General features: G+C 37.3%; 1 protein-coding gene across 17 annotated transcripts in view; it reads right to left on the bottom strand.

The window, feature by feature from the left end:
* The window catches only part of REV3 (recovery protein 3), a 43450-nt gene extending 22002 nt beyond the window's left edge, over window positions 1-21448 (bottom strand). Inside the window, exons 1-12 of one of the 17 annotated variants that reach the window (XM_088859309.1) lie at window positions 21270-21400; window positions 20296-20378; window positions 19606-19663; window positions 10239-10288; window positions 10038-10150; window positions 9769-9811; window positions 9201-9358; window positions 5238-5380; window positions 1876-2031; window positions 1596-1770; window positions 1384-1475; window positions 870-1295 (exon numbers count right to left, since the gene is read on the bottom strand). In XM_088859309.1, coding sequence (XP_088715435.1) covers window positions 870-1295; window positions 1384-1475; window positions 1596-1770; window positions 1876-2031; window positions 5238-5380; window positions 9201-9358; window positions 9769-9811; window positions 10038-10119 — 1275 coding nt within the window. In that variant the 5' untranslated portion in view covers window positions 10120-10150; window positions 10239-10288; window positions 19606-19663; window positions 20296-20378; window positions 21270-21400. Of the gene's footprint in view, window positions 1-869; window positions 1296-1383; window positions 1476-1595; window positions 1771-1850; window positions 2032-5237; window positions 5381-6517; window positions 6591-9200; window positions 9359-9768; window positions 9812-10037; window positions 10151-10238; window positions 10289-19605; window positions 19664-20295; window positions 20379-21269 lie in introns of those variants that run through there. The other 16 variants (XM_088859314.1, XR_016050048.1, XR_016050047.1 and 13 more) reach the window with 16 other exon arrangements.
* Window positions 21449-22801: the final 1353 nt, after the last annotated feature.

The raw sequence follows: 22801 nt of genomic DNA, 5'->3' as shown, positions 1-22801 counted from the left end.
GTTAGAAAATCCTAGATCTAGCCTATGCTCTCTAAACCCCAATTCTGAAAAAGAGGTATTGCTTGGGTGCTACCCAACTCTAAGAATTAAGCATGGCCAATATGTTCAAAGCAATGCACCATCGGTCGGGTAATCGAGTGTGGAGTTTATCATGTCCCCCTAGGCAAAGTCGAGTAAGTCTTCCAGGCATGTTTGTTTATTTTTCAATCAATATTGCTTGGTTTATTGCAATTTTCAGGAACATTATTTGCATTAAAATTCATAAATAAAGTTGGAATTAAGTCCTTGGATTGAGTCATACTTATTTGGCAGAAAAAAGTAAGATCCTAAGTTGTATTTAGGTTTGTTTTAAAATTTACAGAATTGTTTATGTGGCACCTGTAAGTGGAACTCAGTAATATTAACAAAAGAGAAAAAAAATTATTTTATTCCCTTGAGTTCCACATAGCCACTTCTTTCACATATTGAACACAAATAACCGCTTATTGACTACTACAAACATCTTTGAGATGATCATTCACATAGGGAACAAGACTCTAAATAAAGATGCATAAATTGATTTATAAGTTCTTCACATATACGCAGTCTTAGGGATTTTAACCCAAAACCGATGATTGGGGCATACGAGATATCACATGCTGTTCACGTAGCCCATAGATACATGGAGAACAAACAAATTAACAGCAGCACCAATACACATCTCATCTACATCTACAAGAGCAGATCTCGTCAACAAACTCGGCAAGGGTGTACAACTTGACAATAAAACATGGTCGACAGCCCTCTTTACAACAGTCACTGGAATAAACTATAAATATTATCAGATGTTCTATCAATAAAAAAGTTTACAAATCAACATTCTTTGTTACCTTCGAATCCTGTACTCCTGTCAGTTGAGATGATGGAAAATCCTTGTCACCAAATACAACTTTATCTAGAGTGTCGTCTTTCACAGGTAATGAACTACTACCAACTCCAACTGGGGATGGCAACAAAATTGAATCTTTGGAGTTTTTGGAATCCTGATCCTTCAGACGTTCTGCCTGAGACCTGCAGGAGTCAACTAAATGTTCCTTGAGCTCACTAGAAGGTTGTATGCATGGCTCAAGCTTCTGGTCAGTCCTTGAAGGAGAACCTTGAGAAATTTCAGGATTTTGCACTCTGGTATACAAATTAGAGAGTGGATCCTCAAATACAAGGGAAGGTAAAAGACTTTTGAGAACATCTGCAGGTAATGGTTTACTAAGATCAGATATCCCCACTGTGTCATGCATCCCAGATCTTGCATACTCTTCCTGAACAGAATCATGAGACCTAATATGTAACAGATAATACCTCCAGTGCAAAGCAAACTTGCACAAACCGTGAAACAAGAAAACATACCTCCCAAATTGGAACAAGTGACTGAACCATTCTAACCTCTGATCTAGTCTGAGAAAGGGATGTATATAATAGATGTTCCTGATTCAGAATTTCTGCAAAATTATGGTCCAATATCAGCTTTATCACGCAAACAGTTAAAGACATTAGTCAACTTAGATTATTTTCAGTTAATGATCCAAAAACATGAAAATGACTGATAAACCAATATTTACCATGAACAATGGCATCTCCCTCAAGCTCGCATGTACTTTGCCTTTTAATATGTTGAAAACCAGGAGTTGATGAGTCTTGCTCTGCAGCTGGAGAAGGCCACAACCAACTACTTGGAACAGTTGATGAAATCCAAATAAATGGTTGAGTGCACAATGGACTGCTTCCAACTTCTGCCTGAAATGAAATTGTTCCATTCAGGTTCCAATTTCTACTACTAGTAGAAGAACAACAAAAGTAATTCATGGTGAGTTCACCTCATGTAAGTTTCAGAAAGGAGACCTCAAAGGTAGATGAAACAGAAGTAGCCTCGTGGCTCTTAAGCTTAAGAAAATCACAATACTTGTTTGATCTTTGGGTGGGCATCTGAGGTAGTGGATGGCGGAGCTTCACTTTACATAGATGCAAATGACCCATTCCATACAAGTTGTAATCCACCTAACATATTTCAAATATTAGCAAAAATAAGTGAATACCTACCTAAAGTAAGAAACATAATAATAATACAGAGCAACACTAAAACCTTAATACATAAAACACCTAGATGAATACTGTAAAATGATAAGGAATTGAGCTTGGGCTTGAGTGGTTAGTCGCTGACGTTTAGCAGTGCTACCACTCAAGTTTGATTCCTACCACTGAACTACTAATGCAAATAAAATTGGGGAAAAGAGAGAGAGAGAGAGAGAGAGAGAGAGTAATAGCATTGACTTTGTGTGTAGAGACAAAGAGCTAGTAGTTTGGCATTGTATAAAAGTAAACGAGAGAGCTCGGTCTATGGTAAAGGCATGGTTGTCGGGATCAAAAGCAGCATCAAGAGAGGAATCGGGATCGGAATCGCAGCAGGTGATCATGAAATGCTAGAAGATCCCTATGGTTGGAAGCATCGTCCAAATGTTAAAGATCGCCTTCCCAACCTTATAAGGATCACAATTTCAACCTTTTAGGACTCAATGTCAACCTTTCAGAGTTTTGCACACAACCTTATAGAGTACGTACAGCCCTAGACTATATGTACTCTTTTGAAGTAAGGTTCTCTTAATCTATAACCAGAAAGCAATACAACTATATTAGAAGTATAGTTGTATTACTGACTAGCTTAAATAAAGAAAATCATCAGTTTGGTGTTTATCTTGGTCTTTAAGATATAATCTGAGATGCCCAACAACAGGAATTGATATACCAAAATTTAAAAATAAGATCCCATTAAAACCCTTTCAGTAAGCACCCAAGTGAGATTCCGAAGCAAGATCACCACCTAGATTGGGAGATCACAAGTTCAAAACAACTAGTCAAAGGAAGGGCAGAGAGAGAGAGAGAGAGAGACTAGTAAGATTTGGCTTTGTACGAACAAAAGCAACGTCTATAGGTTGAGAGAGAGAGAGAAACCAGTAGGACTAGGTTTTCGCAGAGAGATGCAGAGAATAGGCATTGGGGGAGGGAGAGAGTAACAATTTGGGTTTGTGTAGAGATGTAGTAGGATTAGTTGTTTGGCAAGAGAGAGAGAGAGAGAGAGAGAGAGAGAGGGGGAGAGTAATGATTTGGATCTGTGTGGAGAGGTAGTAGTAGGATTGGTTGTTTGGAGAGAGAGAGAGAGAGACCACAAACTTTAGATGAAGAGAAACGGTTTGAATTCGTATGTAGAGAGACTAGTGAGAGCCTAACCAGGTTTGAGTTGTATAAAATTAGAAAGATAGTTAGGTTTATAGTTTTTGTTGGGTAGGGGGGAGAGGGAGAGAGAGAGAGAGATGGAGCTAGGTTTCTAGGTTAGAGAAAAAGAGAGCAGAGTTTGTGTAGGAGAGAAAGAAATTAAAATTTATCTATGAGAGAGATTAGGTTTACCTGAAAGAGAGGAGAGAGATAGAGGAAGAGAGGGAGTTATACAAAAACATATAGAGCATATATCTAGTATATATTTTAGAAGTAAAATAACATATAATTAATGGGCTGGGGCTCGAATGGTTATGGTATATGCGGTATATACATGTTAGTCACAATTACTCAAGTTCAGATGTCATCCTTCCCACTATTTAGATTTTTATATTAATTTTTATAATACCAAAAAAAACATAAAAAAAATCTAGTCGTCTTGAACCCTAGCCAAACCAATGATAAGGTCGGACTGCACATAGGGCCTTTGAACCAATTTTGTGCCAAGCTGCGCCAGGCCAACCATGGGCAAGAATATAATAGGATGCTCTTGCGATCCAAACCAACGTGGCATGGAGTAGTTGAAAATTTCACCAGAAAATTTGATTCATGGAAATCTTGATTATGACCTCTAGGTGCAAGATATTTGGACCCTAGCCAAACCAATGATAAGGTCGGACCGCACATAGGGCCCTTGAACCAATTCTGTGCCAAGTTGGGCCAGGCCAACCATGGGCAAGAATATACTAGGAGTGCCCTTGCGATCCAAAGCAACGTGGCATGGAGTAGTTGAAAAATTCACCAGAAAATTGGATTCATGGAAATCTTGATTATGATCTCTAGGTGCAAGATATCTTTGTTGATCAAATCAATACTATCAAGCCTGGCCATCTATTTCATGTCGATGTTGGCAAAGCCCAAGTTGGTTTTTAACCATCGAGAGAAGCTAATGAGAAATGTTCCATGGATGGCTCATCTATAAAAGAAAAACAAATGCATTTAATGAATTGGGATTTGAAAATAGTGTGCAAGCCTAAAAACCAAGGGAGGATTGAGGAAACAAAACTGGCCTTTTTGGGCAAGTGGTAGTGGAGATTTAGTGAATCTACAGAACTCAGTGGTGGCCAGTAAGTATGGTACAAATGAGCTAGGGAGATTAGAACACAGTAGAAGGAATAATTGAGCTAGTCTAGGATTTGGAAAGGGGTAAATCAGGTCATCAACATCATAACCTTATCCCAACTATTTGAGGTCGGCTACACAAATCATGTTCCCCCATTTTGCTCTATCAAGGGCCATACCTTTGGTGAGAGCATAAGTCCCCATATCTATCAAGTAAAAAAACAATTCTGTTAGTTTTCTTCTTGTAGAATAAATGGCAAGATACTCAGTCTATCAAAGTAGCATACCCGTCCATGTATGGCTCGGCATCCAACCCAAAGGCTATAAATGCACAAATAGTCAGGTGGTAGGGGATATAAGAATGAGGTGTGCTAGACGTGGAATTTTTTAATAAGCTACAATGTACTCCCACAGGCCAAGGAAGCCCAGAGGCTACAAAACTTTTTTTTTTATGAGAAGTAGAGGCTAGAAGAATTACCCAGTCAAGTCTTTTACCGAAATGCTAAAACGAAACAATAAGAAGGGCTCAGTTGCTCCAAGAATGTGGAACATACCAGCCTTACATAAATTTTGAGCGCTTGGGTAGTAATATTTAAGAAGGTGCTGACCATTGACAAAATTATAAAAAGAGGTATGCCTCCCTAGTTGGTGGCAATTCATGAAGAAACAACACTGAAACAAGAAAACATTTTATTTTTGCTTTGCAATATTTCTTACTACTATGTGGTCATCATCATCGTCAAAATCTTTTCCCAACTAATTGGGGTCACCAGAGCCTAACTACCATATGGTCCAAGGTGTAGAACCTGAATGGGGATCAAGGGAAATGCATGAATCAATAAAAAAGTTCTAGTTGCAATGGTTTCATCCACCTCTTCACAGTTTAGGCCTAATTTTGTGAAGGCTAATACTTCCCCCTGTTTGGGCCAGTGTATCCACAGCTCGGGCACGGCACTTCGCACCTTGCCAAGCCGAGTTCCTTGCCCAAGTTCTTGTCCAAGCGGGAAAGAAAGGCCTAAAAAATGAAAAGAAATCAGTAAAAGACGTAAAAATTCAAGAAAAATAATAAAAAATCCAAAATATACAAAATAAAAAGAAGCATATAAAACATGGAACACGAAAGAAACTGATGTTATTCGCTTGAAAAATATGAAAACAAAAATGTAAAATGTAACAAATAAGAAAAACATAAAAGGGAAATTTTCAAACTACACCTAAGAGATAAAGTACTTAACATTTTATCATTTTGCAACTATTCCATGCCATGATCATGTCTCTTTTTGATGGAATTATTGAAATTAAATAGTTCATACCTTATGGTTATTTTGATAAATTTCCCTAAGCAAAAAACATAAAAAATAAAATATATATACTGAATTATAAATCAATTATATTTGATTTAGTCAAAAATAAATCATTTTTTATTGGAAATGAAAAATAATAAATTTTTAGGTTAACTCTCGGATATTCGCACTTAGTGTGAATTGAAGACTCAAATCCTTATCAAAACTTTACTCATATAACCCCAGTCAAAACCCTTTAGGGATTTGAATTCGGATATAGGAGGTCGGAGCTCTTGAAAAAATCATAATAGTAAACCCAAATTTAAAATCTCTAGAATCCAAATCTTTTGGTGGTTTTTTGTGAAAATCAAATCCATATTTGGATGAAGAAAAAACTGCCTTAAGGAGATTGACCATCCATTGCGAAGATATCACAATTTTTCAAAACAGGACAAAAACTTGACCATATTTTTCAATCTATCAAGTCCATCGAATCTTTTGATTTTTTTCTCAAATCAAGTGCCCTAAGCAGTGTTCTAAAACAAGGCCCGGGCAAGTTACTCAGCACCAGCCCGAGTCGAGCTACTTGGATGGGTCGACTCGGACACATCTGAGTCAAGCCAAGCCATAAAAAAACATTGTACAAAAAAAAAACCTGTATGACGCACGGAATAGGAATAAAATTGATGTTATTGGCTTGAAAAACATCAAAAATTTGAAGAAAAAAAAACCGAGGAATTTCAAAAAAGAGAAATAGAAGAAAATCATAAAAAAAATAAAAGTATGCACAAAAGAATTATAGATCAATATATTTGATTTAATGAAAAATAAATCAAAATTATGATTTAAATTGAAAAATGGAAACATACCCAAAATTTCAAGGCAGATCTGCCAATCTTCACGGTTGATGCAAATCCTCAAATCCATTGCAAAGCTTCCACAATCACCCCAAATCAAAACCCCCAAAACCAATTTCAGATTTGGAGCTTGGATATAGAAGATCCAAGCTCACAAATTTTTTTGGAAGAATAGTAAATCCGAATTTCAAATGTCTCATCCTTTTTTTCTTTCTTTCTTTTTTTTGTGAAAATCAAATCTAGGGAATGTTTTTCATTGAAGATGACTACTGATTGCCAAGAAATCGCAGTTTTTTAAAATGGGCAAAAACTTGGCCGATTCTTTCGATTTTAAAAATCTGTCAAATCTAGTGTTTTTTCTTAAATTCAAGGCTTCCAATAATAGATCGGAACAAAAAAAAACTAAGGAATGAATTACAGCTCAAATTGACGGTACAAGGCTCCATTCAAGAAAACAAAGAAAAAGGGGGGGCACAGGACCCTCCCCCCCTCCTTTTTATTTTGTTACGTGAACAGTAATTGAGCAAGTTTCTGTACTGTACTGGCACCCTTAGGTACCCTGTTCCACTTCAGCAGCCTGGTGAGCCCGAGGAGCTCACCCAAGTCTAAATTAACTTGGGGGAGTTTTCAAACATAGCTTCTAATAGATAGATCAAGCAGAAACTTACTAACATTAAATTGCACATCCTAGGACCCAAAGTTTGTATGGTACTTGAGCGAGTCGATACAGTACCGCCCAAGTATTATACAGGCTATATACCTTTACCATGTTCCAGGCTCATTAGGCTGCTGAGCATGAGTACCCCGCTCGAGACCGAGTCAACTTTGGCGAGTTTGCAAACAATGGCTTGAGCAATCTAGAGTGAATGGCATGATCAAGTATTCGACTAGAAGCAATAGTCCATCAAGTGGATCTACGATATGATAATAGCCACCATAGTAACGTGGGCAAGACTAAATGAAGTGTTTTGGGGTTATTTCATTGCGGATTTCGAAAATCAGTGGCACGTTATCCCACAAAGCTACTTACCTAGAACCTCAAGACACGCAAATTTGGATTCCTCGAGTGGCTGAACTTTGATGGAAGTTCATTGAGGAAGCCAGGACCGGCACAACTGGTGGGGTGTTTAAGGAAATTTTGATGACCTTCTCGGGGACTCTACTCAGATGTGAATCAAGTGCACCCAAGGAAAGAGCACTGTTAACTGGGTGCCTTGATTGCAACCAAGTTGGATTACCATTGAAGCCAACTCCAAGAATCTCATTGAATAGACCAGCAGAAAGTCTGATTAACCTCGGCATTTTGCGAATGTTTTTGAGGATGTTTTTCAAATTGCAAAGAAAATCAAGGCCACTTTTAAACCTGTATGGAGAGAGGCTTAACAGTATGGCTAATTAGTGGGCCAAATATGGGGTGACAAAGGAATCTCTTTTAATCATAATTTTGTTTTGCTGACATTTTGTTCATAGGTTTGAGGAACCCAAAGTTTCCCAAAGATCATACTTGTAGACCTCGCTTTCAATTAATCAAAGAAAAATACAGTCAACAATCAAAACAAAAAAAGGTAAAACAAATTCAGTGTAGCGCATAGGTAGCCTTGACTGGAACCAAGCAGTGTCACAACAATAAACTATAAAATTAAATTCTCAATGTTAAATTCCCAATACTTAACTCTCGCATCTTCTTATTCCTGTTTTTAATTCATAACTCAGGCTTATTCTAGCAAAGTGAAACAATTGACAGCAACATCTCTCATCAAAACGTCTAATTTCCATGATCTTTCCCAGTATTTGCACTCAAGAAGCGGGTCGCATGAGGAGCCATGGGAGGATGGACTCTGAAATGAATTAGTTAATTGGCACATAGCTTATTGCAGTGATTCAAGTGTGCAGAGTTTTCTTCCTACATTTTTGCTTCTTTCTGCTAGAAGTCTTTGGTATAGTTTTCAGAAAAAATAGGTCTATAAACTTAAAAAAGGACCTCTGGTGGACAGGTGTTAGAAGTCATTATGAAGTCATAAGGTACTGATTTTCATATTCTGTTATATGCAATTCATATTATTAACAGCAACTTCTGCAAGTTTATTATATTATCAACAGTCTAGCAGCACATTCTGCACAGGAAGGATTATAGCATGCGCTATCAGAATACGATATAATTAGTGACAACAAAGTCAAGGATTCCAGATAATGGAAAAGGATACAAAGTAAAGAAATTGTTAATCGGAATAGAAAGTTACCAAGTACTGTTTTATTTATATTAAATTTTGCACAGGAAGGTAAAATCATATCCAGCATTTGATGACGCACTAATGACAAAAAAAAAAATATCACGAGTTGGAAAAAGGAGACCAATTAAAAAGGATATAAACAGCATATGGAGCGCCAATAAAAATATGAAGCAACCAGAACGATGTGATTCTGCTAAATTTTGCACGTGATGAAGAATGCAATAGAAATCAAACAACTTTATGAAAATAATAATCAAGAGAAATGAGAAAAGAAAAAAGAGTCATTAGAGGTGGCCGCCATCAAATCAAGGATCACATGAATGTATGCTGCTTAAGACATGATATTGATCATTTCTTTTCTCTTTTTTCTTTTGAGAAGTAATAACATTCACTTATCACAAGGCCTAAAAAAATTGTTCCTTTCGAAACCTCAATCCTATGAAATTAGTTGCTCTAACCATTACCATAAACTGGAGAAGAAAGGGGATGTGTGATTCGTGTGGCTGAAAACTTCGGTTCAAAATGGCACCCCCCTGCAAAACAAGTAGACATGTCAACAGACAAAGGACAAGCACATGCCATGTGAGGGGATTCAAAACTATTGCAGGCAAGAAGTCCGGACCTGCAACAATTGTCACAAGTGAAGGTAAGAAACATTATGCAAACCTCAATGGAGCCCAAATCAAACAATTATTAAGTTAAAATTAAAAGAGAACACCTCCTTGAACAGAGATTCCGGTTCAGGACTGGTTTGTCTAGGACTATAAAAATTAAAACCAACGAACTCATATATTGCTCAATGTTTAGATTAACCAAGGAAATAAGGAACCATCCAGATTCCATAAGCACAGAGAATTCATTCAATTGTTTTCAATTGGGATCACTAAATATAGTTTTAGTTACCTGACAAAAATTTAAGAAGGAAATAAATCCTATTTCTAAGTTGAACAAATCAAGTTTCTTAAGCTTCAGAATAAGCCAACAAGAAATCTATGTTGGAGCACACTAAAATTAGCTCCTTAACCCACGTACGAGTAATAGGGAAGCCACACGAGCAACTTCATGAGGATAATATCTTTGATTTCATCAAGGTATTCCAAACAGTTAATAAAATATAAGAGATGACAAAAGTAATATCAGGTTCAGCCTCATACCACAGAAAATCTACATAACCATGCAGTTAAGAAGAGAGAGTTACCAGTCATAGAACATAAGATTAGGTAAATTTTTGAAATAGTAAGTTTTAGAAGAATAATCCATAGTCAAATTTGACAAAGAAAACCCGCCAAAATGGTGGATACAAGTAAATCTTAATAAATAGCTCCTCTGAGGAATAATGTCCATAAAATCTCTTCGCACGTACAAGGCTGCAGCTGTGTACATGTTGCCTTTTTGATCCAACAGAACCTCCAAACTACAGATTCAAGAAAATAAAACTTCACATTGGGTACCTTTATGTCCATATTCAATCCTTAAACTCAAATATGCAAATCGAAGAATACCTTCAAAGCCTTCTCAATTGCAGAAGCTAAGAGACGAGTATAAGCAAGACCTTAAAGAAGATAATGAAGTAAATCAGAATAATCGCACCAGAATTTTTATAAACAAGAATAAAAACACCGTGTGTCATTCAATCAATAACTTGACAGAAAAGGAAAATAACAATAATGTCCATCTGCAAACAAGGATATCCATCAGCACTAATGATTTATAAACATTTTTAATTCAACTTCGAAGATCATGTCAAAGACCTGGAAATGCAATCAGTTATCCAACATGAATCAAAATCATCTATAACCTTGTCAAAAAAGAAAAATCAAAACCATCTAAGTTATTACTAATACTGACCATTTCATGAGAGGGACTCCAAGTTTAACCATAAGATATTTATTACTGAATGGAAATAATAAAAGAATCCCTCAAAAATGACAAGCGTATCAGCAATATTATATATTCAACCACTGAACATGATCAACGTCAAAGTAGGGTTCAAAATGAAGTATGCCTTTCCTTCAAAGAAAACTATAGTTCTCTGCTGTTTGCACCTTGCAAATGCATGAGTGGAACTCCTCACTGCAATGTGATAGTTCTCAATAGTTGTGGTGTAGAAGCAGATCAAAGTTCTGATTATGAGAGAGGCGCACCCTTTCTGCAGGAAGATGACATTACTGGTATCCCAAAGTCCAGGTGAGGTTAATAGCCTCGCAGAGTCCAGGTCGGATGGGGTCACTGATAGAGCTCTAACCTATGAATTGATGAATTCACACTAGCGAATCAAAATAGTTGTGCCCATTGGCATAGGCAAGCCTGTGGCTACTTAGCAGGATGTGCTCAAGGGTTGGAGGTTTCTTTAGCAAATGAAATAATAAAGATAAGAGTCTGGGGGCCAAAAGGTATGGTTAATAACATCACCATCACCTGCCTTCCAAGGAGGCAGATAGTTCAGGAAGCATATCAATCTTGGGCATCAGAGCATGTTCTATGTAGTCCACATATCCTGCACCAATATATGCTTCACTTTATTGCCTTCAAAACCTAGTTTAACAATGTCATAACCTTCACTCAAGGCATGTAATAACACAAGTACTTCGATTGGGTACAATAGCACTCACCCATTATGAACAGACATGACCTAACCTCCCTTTTAAAAGGTGACCCATAAACCCCCCTCTAAACGTTCAGAAGGAAAGGTCATCTGATTCTTTCCAATTTTGTCCTTCATTCTTTTTAATAACAAAAAGTCAAGTTCAGAAAGAACTTAATATTGGGGCTTTTCTCTTTCTTTTTTGCTGTGACCTTTCTTCTCTCTACCCTTTTCTATCTCCCCTTTATCTACACATTTCCGATAAAAATCTACAGCAACCACAGTAGACATTCTCCTGAGGGAACCTAATTCATTATCAAAAAGTGAGAGACAAAGGGGAGAAAAGGGAACAGAGAGAAGTAAAATATATTGCTTTTATTATCTGCTTTTGGAGTCTATTGTTGAATCTTAAAATATTTGCTCTATGGAGCTTCATATGCATTCTGAACGCATGGTCTGCCATAAACCTATTCATGTCTATTTGTTTATTTGTTATCTCCTTCATTATGTTCATTAAGTACAGTTTCTAGAAAGGTCAGTCTATCTAGGAAAATGAGAGGCGTCACTTTTATGGTGGTTCACCCTGAAAGGCTTTATGCCTTTCAAAGATTAGTCATTTTAGTAGTATATTGTCAAACACTGGACCTTTCCTATAATTAATTAATCGACCAAAGGTAAATGAAAAATACACAACATACGACATGTAGAGACACACCTGAGCCTAATTTTGACCCACTTCATTCTTTTGTCTCTTTTCACTCAGCTTGCCATTCTGATAAGCAAAACTGAATTTTCAGCAAATTCTTCAATTATATACTTGCTCATTACTCAGATCTAAGTGACTGTTACAGATATTTTAACTGTATACTAAGCATAGCAAATTTTTCCAGATCTAGATGATCCTTGCTGATTATTTAGATCCCATCTTTCATTTTCCACTTGCTGAATATTCATATTTGATGATTCCCATCAACTTTTGATGCTTTTTAAGAACATTATTTGCTGAAGATATTTTCCACATTTATCTTTTTTCCACCATACCCTAAAGGAATATATTTTATACCCATGCCCTCTTGCTTGTTACTGTGAGATACAAAGATGTGTCATCTGGTAGTGCTTCTAGTAGTATCAATCAGCAAGTGCTGCAAAACTTGTTTAATAAACCTACGGAAAAACTAAAAAAATACTAAGATAGCTCGTTTGTTTCTCTTCTTTTTTTTTCTAGGACAAACTTCAAGGGTTTGAACCCTTGAGCCCCCACACGGCCTCACCCAAACCCATTTCTCTACCACTGAGAGAAACTTATGGGACAAATACAAGAACGTTCTCATTAGGTCTGCCAAATAGAGATGCCAGCAATCAGAGAAATATGATTGCTATTTCACCCCACATATTTTTTAACGCACTAATAGTTCAGGCTCCATATTGAGAAGAGCCAAAATTGGAACAAATTACCATAGTGAAATTCACATGAAGTCTGGAAGTAACCCCGTGATGGGCTCATTTGACTCCTAGCTTTCTTAAGGCTAGAAAGAAATTTGGATATGACAATGAGAAGGTTAAGAAAACAGACCACTTGATCCCAAATTCAATGAATGGGATATCAACAACTAAATTGTCATGAGCTGGCTCTTGAACTCCATGGAACCTTGTATTAATCAGAGCCTACATTTCTTGGATACAGCTTATGAAATTTAAGAGGCAATGAAGGAGCAATTTGCTCAGAAAGATAATATAGCAATAGTGTATCCGCTGTATCAAGATATCATCAGCTGCAAGTGAGATAACACTAGGAGACAATTCATGTAAGTTAAGAAGTATGTGGGATGATGTCACATCATATTCCTTGGACTCTGACATCTCTATCCACCAGATTGAAAAAGAGAATTATTGAATTGCTCAGTTTCAAAAACTGGGGTTTGAGATGAACACGCACCACTCACAACCAGATTAGAGGTCAACAAAAGTTGCCCTTCCTTGATTCAGTCTTTCATGTTCTTCAAATAGAATAGAGGAAGAGAACTATGAACCCGCAACCTTGAGCACCCAACATTGACTGTGAATAGGACCCCACCAGGAGAAGGGTGTAATAATGTTTGCGACAGAAACCTAGCAGAAAAACAAAGCTGTCCTCATTGCAGCAAGTCAAATCATACAAACGACAACTGACGGCTTTCACATGGGTGACCAGCTGCCCCCCACATGTAAGGGAAATCCTCAGCTCGAGTTGCTACTACCGCTCCATCAATGAAGATATTCCCACAACAGTCTGTTACACAAGCATACTGAAGAGCAAAAAGCCGGTTCCCCACGTCTAGCTCTCAAGACATTCCAGGAAATGCCTTCCCAAATCCCTCCTCACCCTCTGATTGGATCGTATACTCAAGAGCCTCTTCTTATACAACAGGCGCCCCCGAATATTCTTTTTTCAAACAAATTGCAAATACTAAAGATTCTTAGTTGAGGGTTCTAGCACACCAGCCCTTAGTATTACGAATGTGCATAATTGCTGGAAACTTGTAGGAAAGATCACAGACACACTCCAAAACCTCAATCCCACGATTCCAGCTAGGGATCTTGGATGGAAAGCGGATCCCTATATTGCGTTCCTCGTTCCCAACAGGTTTGAACCGCAGTTCTCAAGTGTATGATGCAGTGCATATGATGTTTTCTCGATTCAGCACTGATTCATATGCACTAATTCCAGTTTGTGCCCAAGGTACTATGAACCCACGTATCATTCTTGATCCCTTAAAATATACTATTATGATTCCTTCTTCGTGGAATTGTGCTTCCTTGTGACAATGATCGTGCTCCCTTGTGACAAGGATCGTGCTCCCTTGATATAGGATCGTATGGACAACGATCCCAACCACAGTAGCTTCCAACAATCCATGGTTCTGCGGACCCTAGCCAGTTTCCTCTCCCGGGAACGCACCCTCACCTGACAACTATGCGAATGTGTACATAGCTCCTTGTCCCCTTGATGATGTTTTACATGTTCCCTCCTTTATGTGAGTAGCATAACCAAAAATATTAACTATAGTGGAACCAGTGCAGGAAAAAGCGCGCAGTACAAATTCTAACCGCCTGGTTAGATCAGAACTGGCCGGTTCCAGTTTCGGCCAGTTTTGGTGCACCGGCTGGGTATTTTAAACAAAATTCAAAAAATATATATATAAAATCCCAAAAAAAGGGATTTTGTTTGCAATGCATTTTTTAATGCTATTCATCATTTTGGCAAAGATTGGAAATTTTTTGGGCCATTAATACCTATTTTTGCGTTTTTTGATCTTTTTTAGAAAGTTTCAAAAATATCCTTGGGAACAAATTGATTCTTTAACCTCCATTTTTTTCATTAATTCTCAGCTTTATTTGGATGTACTTTATTTAATCATGCTTTAAATATAATTTTTATATTTTATTAAATTTTTTTGTATTTTTAAATTTTTTAACACTTTTTTTATTGCCAGGGACTTGCCTGATTACGTCAGTTGAACCACTTCCGGCCCCATGTCGGGTTAACTGTTCCAATTCGATCTTCCCTAAACTGAGTGGAATAGTCTTCCCAACTTACTCGGATGGTGCTTAGAGAGGGCAGATAATTTGTGGGTTGTACATATAACACTTCCACTGCCCTGCGTTCACAACAGGTGGAGAGAGAGAGAGAGAGAGAGAGAGAGAGAGAGAGAGAGATTTATGGCATTCATGAATGGACCATCCCTCAAGGAGAGTCTTGTATTATTTGCTTCCTTCCTTGAAGTGCCTAAAGTCATCTTGGGCCAAACACCAACAAACCTTCAAAAATTTAACCACCACTCATTTCCTAAGCAATTGGAAAGCTCCGAAACAATTGGCAAGCCATATTAGAAGTTAGACCGCTCCAAATCTCCCATCCCTTTTGAGGCTCCCCCACAGTAATCTGATAAAACTCAACTTCGACGGCTGCTTTCTGGCAACCTAGGCCCAGCTGGTTTTGGTGATCACTTCAGGAACCACAACTACAATACCCTTCTATCTTACTCAATCCACATTCGGCATGTTGATTCCACCACGATCGAGGCTTTGGCTCTCCTTGTGGGTGTTGAGAGATTTAACCAGGAATGGGGGAACTTTTGGTCAAAGAAGCAGCCTGAAAAACGTTATAGCCCTGCCTTGGAGACTTGAACAATTTTTTTAGCAAAATTGCTATTTTGTGTAGGCATATACTTACCTTCTTTCAGCATATGACGAGAGGCAAACTATAGAGCGCACACAGTTGCCAAGGCGGAAGCAAGTTCATGAAACAACAACGAAGCCACTTTGGCAAAAAAATTTAGTTCAGTTACAGAATTTCTGGTTCTTTTGATCTACAGATTTTACTATGTACGTACCATAGAGTGCTTCCATAAGCACCAATTTTTTGAAAAATACCTTACTGTGCTGAGCACCCGCGTTGTGGGTAGCCACACTACAATGTAATTAACTTATTTACAGCAATATAATGTCCATATTTCAAAATAAACAAAAATGTGTCTGAAGTCATAATTGGTTCATGTAAAATCTGTCAAATGCCTAACTTGAGTGTCTTCGGTTTGCCAACAATAAGTTGCAATTAGTCAACCCTTTCAAATAATACATCCAGATGTTTGTGACCATCCTTCTTATTTCGAGTTCATTTCACAAGTACTCTGTCTCATTTATTAATGAATCTCAGGGTGATATATTTGAAGTATTTACACAATTCTATAAGATGATCATCACTCAGTTTGATAATAAAGTTGTATAAGAAATCATATGGAATTTGAAAATAGAAGTATGTCATTTTATTTCCAAGTAATTGGTATAATTCATCAAAGGCTCTAGAATCCAAAAGTTTTAAAATCAGTCGGACTAAGAGTCTAAGACAGAGTATATGGAGTGCAAGTTTAGTAATAATAGGAGTAGAGACGAGGAAGTAGTAAAGATTGACGGCCAAGAAGTACAAAAAAGACTGCAGTTCAATATCTTGGGTCAAAAATCCAGAAAAATTGAGAGATCAAGGAAGATGTCGCACATATAATTAGAGCTAGGTGGACGAAGTGGAGATGCACAACTGGAATTTTATGTAATCGCTGCATACCAATGAGGCTGAAAGGCAAGTTCTATAGGACAGCGGTGAAACCAACTTTGCTCTATGGGGCAGAATGTTAGGAAGACAAGAAACAATATACCTATAGAATGAGTGTAGCGAAAATGAGGACGTTGAGATTGATGAGTGGCATGACAAGAAGAGATAGAATTTGAAATGAATCTATTCGAGAGAATTTGGACGTGGCAACAATAGGCGATAAAATGAGAGAGAGTAGAATTAGGTGGGTTGGCCATGTGTACTGCCGACCAAGTACAGCACCTATTAGGAGGTGCAAGTTAGTTCAAGCGACCCCAATTAATTGGGAAAAGGCTAAATGATGATGATGATGATGATGATGGCATAATTCATCAAACATCTTCGGTATTGAAATCACCAGGGCAGTCCAGGGTAAATTTATATATCAGAGGATATGTTCTGGATCTCCAAAAGGCGACATGGAAATTAGCACTAGACCTGCTAATACTCCAACTGACACTCAAAACCTAGCTGGTGGTTTTATCAACTGTTGGTAGACAGATCAATCTACCTTACTATTATGTGCCTAGATATGATGTTTGCAGTGAGAATGATCAGTCAATTTATGCATGCTCCCAAACTACTCAAATGAATACAGCAACGCAAATCTTACGCTATCTCAAGTCTGAAACTGGTCATGGACTTTTATTTCGCAAACATTCTAATCATGTGATAGTTGGATCCTTAAATACAGATTGGGCTGGTTTCCCAATTGGTTCCCAATCAACTACAGAATACTACTATGCAGGGGGCAATATGGCAATTGGAAAAGGAGAAATCTGTGTGATATTGCTCATTTTATTGCTCATTCCAGTGTAAAAGTAGAATACAGGGCAATGGCATCGACTTCTTGTGAAAGTATATGGCTCGCAAGCTTCTTAAGAATAAAGGCTCTCATGTCACGTCCCCAACTAGACTCCTTTGTTATAACGAAGCTACACATTTAATCTATTATTTCATGAACGCACCACAGATAGAGGTCGATTGCCATTTAACTAGTAACATGGGTTAGACAATGATGAAACCTTCAGTCTTGCCACTAAATCTGACAACATAAGAACTATTCTTTCCTTGACCAGCATAGAAATATGGGAGCTTACAAACTACATCTGAAAAATGCATTGCTCAATGGGCCCTTGAAAAGTGGTGTATGAGGTTCAATCTCTACATCTTACAAGTGAAAATTTCCTCACCATGTGTGTAAGCTAAAGAAGACAATATGTGGGTTAAAGAGGCTCTAAAGGCATGTTAGAGAGATTCATGAAGGCATGATGTAAGAAGAGGGCTTTAAGGAGTGATAAAGAAAGGGATTCGTCCAATATTATGCTGAATATGCATTGTTCATCAATTAAGGAAAATCAGGTATAATTCTTATATTCCTGGTGTAGATAATATGATTGTTACTAGAAATAACAATGAATGGATCATTAAAATAAAGACCAGGTTGCATGAGAGCTTTGAGATGAAGAATCTTGGAAACCTCAATACTTTCTAGTTATAAGAGAACAATGCAAGGGCCTAGTAAAGATATGCCTTACAGCTACTTCAAAAAATTTGATCTACTTGATTACAAGGCAATTGATGCCCCAGCTGCCATTAATGTTAAACTATGTCTGACGAAGGAGAACTACTGAGAGATGCTACTCAATACAAAAGTATGGTTGGCGGGCTTCAATACTTGACCTTCACCAAGAACAGGTACAGCACATGCAATCTACGAACAGTTTGTCAGCATATGGAAAACCAAAGAAAGCCACATCCTGAAGCAACCAAGAGAATCTTAAGGTATATTAAGGACTCACTCAAAACTGCCCCTCAGTATGTGCTTCAATGGATCATTCTCAAAAAAAAAAGATGTACCTCAAGGGAAACCAGAACTCGTAGTCTATACAAATGCTGATTGAGCAGATTGTCAAAAGTTAAAAGGTCCATCGCGGTTTTTTTGTGAATTCTTGGGAAAGAATTTGGTGTCATGGGCAGCAACAAACAAGAAATTGTAGCTGAGTAAGCATAGAAGTTCAATATAGGGAAAAGTCAATAGCTGCATCAGAAGTCACATGGTTGTCCAGCATATTTTTTAAAATTGGAATGACCATGAAATCTCTACAGTGATGTAGACAACCAAAGAGCAATCAAGTTGTCAAATAATCCAGTGCAACTGTCAAGACTACACATTTGAAGATAGATCATCATCAAATATGAGGAAAAGGTTCGAGATAATGAATCTAGGTGATTTACGCACATAACTCGAATCAATAGCTGACATTCAGACCACAGCACTTGTGAATAAGAATTTGATTCAAGATAGACGAAGCTTCCATGTTACCATGTAGGCTTGAGGATGAGTGTTAAGATATGCGTATTATGTTTATTATACTGCATTGTCTCTTGATTATTTGTGTGGGGCTAACTTTGTCATATAACGCCCTTCATATCCAATATGAACTCGCATGAGAGAGTTAATTTAAACAGATCACTTTTCTCTCTCTAAACCTAGCACCCTCACGTCCGCAATTATATTGTGAGTTGCCTTATTTAGGAATGCATGCCTCCCACAACCACCAGACAGTCCGCAGATTTCTGCTTGTATTATTTGTGCAAATAACATGTCAGGAAAGATGACAAGAACCCCTTATGTTGGTGGGTGAATTCCCTTAGCTACAATCCCAAGATCACGCTTATGGGGTAGATTCAACAGTGACCGTGAAATAATCACCACCTACTACCCCCCGCTCCCAACATAGCCCTAGAGCTGGACATGGAGATCTAGCGAAACACTTTAAACCAAACTCCATGAGTGAGAGAAAGCAATGGTAGGGGACTGCACGTACCAACCAAAGATTGAGTGATTTAATCATGGTTGAAGAGACCCAGGATGAGCCTTTACATCAAAATTCAATAAGTCAAAAGCATGATAATGAATCCAATTTCTATGAGTATCTTTTCCAAGACAGCGATTTGTCCATGCAGAATCGATATAATTATTACATAAATGTCCCCCATGAATATGCTTGATCATCTTTTTTTCGTGAGACCATCACAGCAGAAAAATCCCGACTTCTCATGAATGCAGCAAAACACGAATAGTAGAAAGAAAACAACACAACAATGTTTTCCCAAGCAAGTCCGATCTCAAATTAAGGTCAAAGAACTTTACCTTCTTGAGGCGCTTGAGATAAATCATCATCATATGGTATATATAAGTAAGGAAAAACCTGCAACCATCAAGTAAAAAGCAATAAGAAAATCAAGGGCAATGGGAAAAGCACCCTAACATTTAACAGGATCAGATAAGGAGTGATTTTTTAGGTTTAAATGCTCAGAAAATGCCAGTAGGAATTTGTGCACACATATAGACACACTGTCATACACATGTGCGTTTTCATCCATGTAAGCATGTTTGCATGTATGCACATACAGTCTACCCAATAAATATTTGCCAGTCTTCATCACTTTTTAAACTATCGAAGCATATTTATTTGTATCTGAATCCATCGAAGAAACTCTGTACAAACGACTTCAAAAGTACTTTAAACTACACCCAGCCAAGGTTAGCAAACAAGCACACAATAATATTAACCATGAATTCTCCAAAATCCCTAGAGGCAGAAACGCTACCAGACCCAATTTTTTAGATATAATTAGCCAAGTCCCACTTAAGTTAGAAAATGTGGCAGAAACTTTTTTGAGTTCACGTAAAATTCTTACTAGTATAATACGAAAAAACAATGCCCCACCATTTCACACATAGCACGATATCCAGATGTTTTTGCTGAGCCTTAGAATTTATAGGGTTAACCAATAAAGATACAAGCAAATCCTTGGTCATGAAGAAATAGTATTGTACCTGGTGAACATGCAAGCAAGTCTTTTGCCCTGCCAAGGTAGATCCATAAACCCTTATAACTGGAACTTCTGCCACTTCTTGACCTTTAAGATTGCTCAAAAACATCAGCAAAACAATTAAAAACATAACTAACTTGAGACACTCATCAAACTCTCATTCCATCTATAACCGCTCCCAAAGAACATCAAAATACGGTGGCTCTATCCCTTGACCTAAATTTAACTGATAAAAAGGAGAAATGCATAAAACACCAAATGTGTGTGTGAGAAATAAGACTATTTGTCACAATGAAACCAAAGAGGAAAGCTCTCTTCTTCTTTTTTTCTTGTTTTTTTTTTTTTTTGGATGAAAACATAAGTTAGAGAAAATTGAAATTAAAAGGAAGCAGTATTGACTATTAAGTTAATGAACAGATAATCAATTGTGAATGCCGAAAAAATCAAGTAGTGGAATGAGCTTCACTGCCAATTCAAGACTGTTTGCGGCTCATAAATAGGTAAAAAAGCATGAAACAAAATAGAGAACATTAATTAACTAAAAGTGAAATGGGAGAAAAAATAAATAAAAGATAGGGCACAAACAGGTAATCAACTGCGCAAACAGGACAAGCACAAGAATAAGAACCCCGTAAACTCACCAGCTAATTGAAAGATACCTTTAAAAATCACTATAATAGTTCATAAATAAGTACAGACTCAAATGAAATTCTACAAAATAAAATACATTTATGGACAACTAAATGAGCGAGAAGAGCGTTAAACTAGCAATCAAGCATAAAGCCATAACACCAGCATGATTTCACAACGATCATGGAAACCAGAACATAAGAAATCGTCAAATTTGAGGAAATATCAATCTCAAAAACAGGAGATGAACAGCTAATCAAATTACAGCTGAAACTTTTTTTTCTTAAAAAGAAACATATGCAACAGAAATAAATTAAAGAAACACAAAACATTATAGAAGATAAATACCCAGAAAATTATTGTAACAGATGTCGACTTCTGGAATTGGAGGCGCCGTGTAGTAATCAAGAGACACGATTCGAACGCTGAAAACGTTCGAAGAGCCCGGTTCTTTAGCCATTTCAATTTGGGTCTTTCTTACCGCCACACTGAATGGAAATTTATAGAGGATCGTAACTCCTAACATGCCCTTAGCGTAATTTCTATATTTCAAGAATGTCATTAGTTTTATGGTTCTAAAACCCAGGACCAATAGGTCATTAAGGGTGAGTATTTCGTCATTTTACATGTGCCCTTGTGGATGTTATTTTAAAAATATTATATTTGTGAGGTATCCCTATGAAACTTTCAATGCTGAAACGTGTTAGCTACTCCTTAGAAGCATGTGAAGAAAAATAAAAAATAAAAGAGAATTGGGATTTGGGTTGTTTACTAAAAGTCAGTTTGGACGGAACACTAAATAAGATCTGTACTAATTCTTTTTGCGCGGTAACCTGTTTGTTTTTGTCATTTTTTATAGGGCCAAGGCCTTATGAAAAAATAGCTGAGCCACGTATCAAATTTCACTATGATTTGATAATGGTGACTATTACATATAAAAAAATTAAAAAAAAAGATTTCAAATCCTAAAAAAAAATGGATATTATAAAACGTTATAATATGCAAGATCTTTACCATTTTTCGAGCTACAAATTTTATAGTCACCAGTAGAAATAGATTTTATAGCTATCCAGAGAGAATAAGAGGTTTCCGAGAGAATGGAGCAGGATGTGTGAAATAGATTTTACAGCTTTCCAGAGAGAGAATAAGAGGTTTCCGAGAGAATGGAGCAGGATATGTTTAATGGTGTTGTGAAAGAAGCACCTTGTCTAGTGGGGAGGTTAGAGAAAATAGCAGCTTGCATGGTGGTGGGATATTTTTCACCACCATTAAATGATCTGTTTGGTTTAAATAATTGGGCCAAAAGGGCATGGGTTTGTTCTATGAACCCATTGTCGAGAAGATGGAAGATAATATGTGTGTTTTCTTCCTGGAGTCTGCAGAGGATGCGAAAAAGGCTTTGCTTAATTCGATCATTCAGGTTTGAGGTAAGATTGCTTTGCTTAATTCGATCATTTAGGTTTGAGGTAAGATTTTTACTGTTAGGCTTTGGCATATATCTTGTCACTCTTCTTTGATTCAAAAATTTGCTTATTGGGTGCGTTTCAATCGGGAATATGTGTGGTTCCTTTGTTATTGTTAAGGGTGATGATTATCTTGTTCGTGTCGAAATTGAAGGTCTTACGTGAACCTCATGTGGTTGGAAAGACAAATTTGAATGAGCGGAAAGCTCCCAGGTCAATAATGATCGGCGGCAGACAGTGGGAAAAAAAAGTATTGTGATGGGCACTGCTGTAGATGTCATTAGAAGGATTGTTGGTCCCAAGAGATCAGCAACAATGGAGGGTGATCGTAGAGATGCTCGAAACCGTACGAGTAGCGGTTTTTTAAAATGTATGGATGCCAAAAAAAAAAAAATTTGAAACAAGGGCCGGCACGAA

Source organism: Amborella trichopoda, chromosome 2 (genome assembly GCF_054954075.1).
Source record: "Amborella trichopoda isolate Santa Cruz 75 chromosome 2, AtrichopodaSantaCruz75HAP2 v2.0, whole genome shotgun sequence".
Lineage (NCBI taxonomy): Eukaryota > Viridiplantae > Streptophyta > Magnoliopsida > Amborellales > Amborellaceae > Amborella > Amborella trichopoda.
The sequence above is the reverse complement of the archived record's forward strand: the minus strand, read 5'-3'. Positions and strand labels throughout refer to the sequence as shown.